This window comes from Astatotilapia calliptera, chromosome 15 (assembly GCF_964374335.1).
Source record: "Astatotilapia calliptera chromosome 15, fAstCal68.1, whole genome shotgun sequence".
Lineage (NCBI taxonomy): Eukaryota > Metazoa > Chordata > Actinopteri > Cichliformes > Cichlidae > Astatotilapia > Astatotilapia calliptera.
This window is the reverse complement of record NC_137436.1, coordinates 19,683,448-19,689,447: the sequence shown is the minus strand read 5'-3', so window position 1 is coordinate 19,689,447 and position 6,000 is coordinate 19,683,448. Positions and strand designations below refer to the sequence as shown.

Here is a 6,000-nt window from a genome sequence, read left to right as displayed (position 1 = left end):
ACTCCTTACCACTGCTGCTGTTTACTATGGCCAAAGCAAAGTGATGAGATTTACTTCCCATAAGCTTTTGTGGATTCATTAGCTGTAGCTAATCTTATGAAAACTGATATCTAATCTTTATAGTGAGGTTAATACATCACTACTAAACATTTGACAGATGTTGACATTTCTTGATGTTCTTATTTCTTTATTGATTGCATTAATCATACTTTATTAGTTAGTCAGTTCCTTGTTGAAAATAAATGGTCTCGTTATTGTTTACTTCGCTATAGATGTGCAGGCAAAACAGCAAGGAGAGTAACAAGGAGAGTGTGTAGTCAAAGAAAGATGCAATTTTCTTAAAATGAATGGAAGAACTGAACTGAGTTGAGACAAATCCTCTCGCCTTATAACATAACATCTCTTTATTTTATTTTTTATTTGCTTCATACAGACAGGAACTGCTGCTGCAAATCTACAGTAATATACAAGAGGTGCACTGCCATCGTCTCTGGGTGTTTTGGGGCCATTAGCTGTGATGTGGCCAGAAAGAACAGCTTGTTCCTTTTTGTCTACACAAACTCTTTTCTTTAATTACTGACTTCATGAATACAACCTCGAATCTCTTTAGCCGTTTGTCAACTTCCACTGTAGACATACTTGATTTTTTTTTTTTAAACACAGTCTTGTCTTGTTTAAACCATGCAACACATACGTACACGTGGTCAGCTTGAATGTGTCCAAGTCTTTGTTGCATGTGTCTACATGCATTCATATTATGTGTATTGTCACAGATGGCAGCTATGCACAGTTGCTCACTGTAACCAACCACATGTACAGAAGCTTTTTTTTTTCCCATAGAAATTTGCATTTAAAGGTCTTGCAGATACCTCAGTGTTTTATCACTTTTATGTCCAGTGCATGTGTGAATTTTCCTTTATAGCCTCATAAACAGTCATTCAGGACACACACACAGCTCTCCAGCCTCTACTGTGATTTGTCGTGTCCTTGTGTGTTCACAACCTCTCAATGTCCCTGTACTTCTTCCTCAGGATGGAAACCTGGTCTCTGAACAACACTGGGTCCAACCTCATCTGGGAGTGCACTAAGGGCATGAAACCTAGCCAGTGGCTAAAGGCGTTCATGCAACTCTGTCGCTGGGCGAAATGGTCCGGGTCAGCCCAACGAGATGACACCTTGGAGCCCTTCATGTGGGAAAACAGAGAGAGAGTGAGAGAATAGGACTGTATTAGAGTAAATAGAAGGAGGGATGAATCACCTCAGCTCTACAGCAGGCAATAATGTAATAAAAATCCACAATCAGCAAAAAGAAAACACATTTTTAAACTTTTATCTAAGGCGCACATTGACTCGGGCCAACAGGTTTAGAGACAAAGTGTATGAGTGGGTCGATTTTCACTGGGATTTCAATGATATATTAGTGCAGGGAATCTGTGTAGAGATGGCCAGATGGCATAAAGGGAGTTGGTGGAACAGCTGGAAAAGGTGAAACATTTTGTTGGAAACTTTGGGGGAAAAAAAACTTCATTATCACTTTGTTTCCTGTTTCAATCTCCTCAACTTCTAATCCAGTGTTGATGCAAAAAGTTAGCAGACACCTATTATTTCACAGACAACCTAGCCAGCATCTATGTGTCTGTCTCTTTTTCAATTTTCAGAAAGTATTTCTTTCAATTATCTTTCTGGAAACATTGAAGCATATTCATATTGTTTAACATTCGCAGACAAATCAGTATCCTTCACACCACTTGTTAGACACAAGTCGAAACCTTTGTCATCATAGCAAATATGGAATTGGCTTGTTAGGCTCTGAAGTATTTTTCCATCTTTTAAACTGTAATCAATGCTCTATAATGTAGAAGCCTTCACTTTTTTCTTTCCAGCTGTGCAGGCCTGTCTATACTATCCAAGCCCCATTGACTTGCCTACAAATTTCCCTCTTTCATCAAGCTGTGACATTTAACTTGTGGCAAGCTTTTGTCCTTATTGAGCCATAGATAAGAGCCACATGATGTATTGTTCAGAAAGGCTCTGTTCCGAAGTTGGATTTTTAAACTTTCATCACTGCAACAAATCCGTCAAATGGATTTTAATTTGGGTTTTCTTTCCTAGATGTTCTACTTTCACTTTAGGTCTCTAAAATCTGTGATTGTTTCTGTGGTAGTAGTTACACAGGTAGTGTGTGTGAGTTTGTGAGTGTGTGTGTGTAGGAGGATGAGAGTGGCTTTGTGCAACACTTTGTCCTACCAGAATTTAAAGTAATACATGTATTGTGTCATTATTGAACTCCAAATGAAAAAAAGATTTGCATAACTTGATGTTTCACTGATTAAAGGTGGGTTACTTTATATTTCAGTGGGAGCCATGTTTTGAAACTCATCCAAATGACTTCTTCAGTTAGCCTTGTCCCTCCGTAACTGAACAGATCACTTGCATGAGACAAAAGGTTTCTCCACCTAAAAACGCTATATCTAGATGAACAAAATTAACGTCCTGAGGCTTCCCCTTCATTTTCTGCTGATATCCTTCTGTCCTGACGCTCGTTTCCACCCACTCCTACCTGCCTCCACTTTCTTCTTCACCTCTCATTTGCACTATTCGTTGCTTTGAATGGCTGACCCCAGTGGTTCATCCACCTTCACTAACTCTACTCCTTAGATATTTACTTTTACGCCTTGTGTTGTGTCTTGCTTTTCCTGACTTTCATTCCTCTTCTATCCAGAGCATACCTCCAACTCTCTAGGCTCTGCCCATGTACTCACTGCTCACACAAAAGAATGCAATGTCGTCTGCAAACATCATATTTAATGGAGACCTCTGCATGACCTCATCTGTCAACCTGTTAATCGCCAATGCATAAAAAAGGGGTTCAGTGCCGATCCCTGAGGTAATCTCCACCCCACAAGCAGGAAGTGTGGCAATTTACTGCTGATCAGTCACACAGTGCATTACTTAACAAACAGTTAATGCAGAAAAAAGTGAACAAACAGTCATTTTAGATTGTTTTTTAGATTATAGCAGAAATCTGACCTACAAATAACTTTTTATAGTCACAGTGAGAATTTTAAACTGGGACCTAAATGTGACAGGAAGCTAGTGAAGGGACATTCGTAGTGAGGTGATAAGGGAGCATCTGTTTGACCAAGTACATAGCCTAACAGTAGAATTTTGAAATGCCAGCAAACAATGTGTACTTGCAGACAACAAGTTGTGAGCATCCCGGTTGCTGCTACAGATGAACCCGAGAAAGTGCAGTTGTAGGGTTAGTAGAGCCCTTTGAGAGTGGTTGTAAAAGCTGGAGGAAACTTATCTTCAGATAGAAAATTTTGAACTGCTAAAGAATATCCAGTGACAGAAGTGATCTGGGCCTAAAATACAATATGACTTGTACAATAAAACAGCTTAAAAATGTTAATTCATTTAACATTCTGGTCCAGGTATCCCACAAGATGTCAGCTCTTTCCTCTTACGCCATGTTAAATGTCTATCTGCTGTTGCTTGAAGCGAAGTCACAAATCATGGGTGAGATTGAGGAGGTGGGGGTGCACACAGGAAAAAAAGAAAGAATGAGAGAGCGAGTGAGGAAAGGAGGGGTAAAAGGGGGGAGTAAATCTAGGTTTGTCGTGCTGCTTTCACAATTAAGACATTAATCACTACGTCCATACTGCTGAGTCATCGTCCTGCCTGTGGTCAGACCATCAATCAGAACCTGACAAAGGGCTGGCCCCATGAACACACACACTCACACAAACACATGCACATACAGGGATCTCCCAAAGAGAAGGTCAGGGCTGTATGTGGCCTGAAACTTTTCTACCATTTCTCTTTTAATACTCTTATTATCTTCTTCTTTCCTTAAAAAGAGGTCTATAAACACACAGCACTTTTATCATCTTTAAACTGTGTTGCTACTGTACAAAATGTTTTGATGGACCAACAATGTCATGAGCAATGAATTAAAAGAAGCCTCCATTTGGTTTTTCTCATGCCCTGCTTGCACATTAATGCAATGCAATTAATGCAACAGTGCTAATAGAGCTAAACTACTCCAAACAGAAGCATTTGCAAATGTTTTATGGGGAATGAAATACATTTTGGACTTTGTTAACAAACACTGAAATTATCCCAAAAGGGGACTTTAACAGGGGGAAGCTTGGAAGGCACTTTAGCTTTGGATAACTGCAAATTCATTGAATGTAACCATGAAAACTTAAACATCTATGTAAGGCACAAGTGACTAATTATACAATGTCTACAAAGAAATGATGGATAGTTAGACTATATATAACTAGTTTTTTTAATCAGGTTGTGGGATGACGGGGTTTCTTTCTTAGCTCTTGAACACCGACCCTCCTTCCAGCATTTTTAAACCTTGGACAAAGTTTTCTTCCCTTTTTATTGTCCAAATAACATTTGTAAGTGATTCATTCCATGTTGAAATGGAATGTGATAAAGCACTACTCAAATTCCCTTGCACATTTTTTCGCCTCAAAGTTATTTTTCTACTGAAAGGCTCAGATGGCTGTTGAGGGCCCCAATCACACAGGACTGGAGACTGGTCTATGAGTGGTTGCTGCAGGTTGCATGCTGTTGCTGGTTGACATACGTCACAAAGAGGGTGCTGCACCAAAAGGTCCTTGTGATTACTCTGGTTGTTAGCAGGTTACTATGGTTGACTGTAGTTTACATAGGATACACCGACTTGTCTGCAAACACCTGTAAAAATGTTCCAGGTACTTCAGACCTCGTGTGTCGGAAAAAGTGAGGAAAACCAGGATTTGTTTTGTTTCTTTCTTCTTGGGCTTTCTGAGCAGAAAAGAATGAGAATATGATCGCAAAGTCTGAACAGAAATAACTGCATTGTGCTGCTAAAACAACTTTGGCTCTTTGCTAGTATCTGAACAGACAGAATGCTAAAGCTAACCAAGGCAAGGACACCGAGTGATGTTAAAGCTGAGCGAATGCTGACCCCAGGTCAGCTACTAGATCTTGAACTTCAGCAGGTAACAAATGGATGCGCAGTCAGGCTGCTGGTTTTCATGAATTTCATTCATTCATGAATTTAATTTTCTTTATTTTGTGTTGTCAGCTTTGTGTTCATACCTAAACACTAAGATAAAGAAAATGTGTTTCTCCTCAACAGGATAAGGATTTGTGTTGGTGTGTTGATATTGTTAAATCTCAGATAATTTTTATAGAGAAACACAAAAGTAATGTAATCATTTGTGTAATTAATTATTTTGTCCTGGGATTAATAAAAATACGCTGCATTGATTTTAAGAGAAGTGCTCTTTGTAATATGTGTAATAATAAATTTTTTCCAGTAATGATTGCAACACAATCACAACAATGGGATTGGGATGTACCTCCAACATGCACAAACATTTGTCCGTACAGTATGCAATCACAAGGAGGTTTTTGGTGTAGCACACGAAATGCCTGCAACTGCTCTCAACCACTCACTAACCACTCACGCTTTTTGATGTTTGCAAGGGGTATGTGTGTAGGCCTGTGTGACTGGGGCTTTAGCAATTAATTTCAAAGACAACCAGGAATCCCCAGGAATCCCCAGCAACCACTAACCACGAACAGAAATCTCAAAGAGGTTGAGTAGTGATATGAATGTGAGTTGGAGAGAGCCAGCTAGTAAGGAGCTGGTACATATTACAGAACTGGTGTAAAGAATTCAGTCTCACTTTCTTTAACCTTAAGAATGCCAAACAATGATTCAGAGTTTTTGTATTGCATCTGCAAAGTTATATGCCACACTTCACAAAGCTTTTACAGACTACCATTGTGGGAAAGGACATGATAAGGTTGCGGAATAAACACCTGTCTGTAGACTGAACATTGCACACTATTGTACTTGTGATGACTACTTTAACTGAGGAAAAATGCCATTCTGAGAACACTGGACAAATTCAGACATAGTAGGGGTAATTTTTTGACTTGGCCTCTGTAGCCATAAAAGCAAGACAGGATAATGTCAAAGCAGCTATA

The 6,000-nt window shown here is 39.3% G+C and overlaps 1 protein-coding gene across 2 annotated transcripts in view; it reads right to left on the bottom strand.

The window, feature by feature from the left end:
• Nucleotides 1-381: 381 nt before the first annotated feature.
• LOC113037346 (exostosin-1) overlaps nt 382-6,000 on the bottom strand; it is a 342,532-nt gene continuing 336,913 nt past the window's right edge. For both annotated transcript variants that reach the window (XM_026194325.2, XM_026194326.2), the window contains one exon: nt 382-1,184. In XM_026194325.2, the coding sequence (XP_026050110.2) occupies nt 996-1,184 (189 nt within the window). In that variant the 3' untranslated portion in view covers nt 382-995. The remainder of the gene's footprint in view (nt 1,185-6,000) is intronic.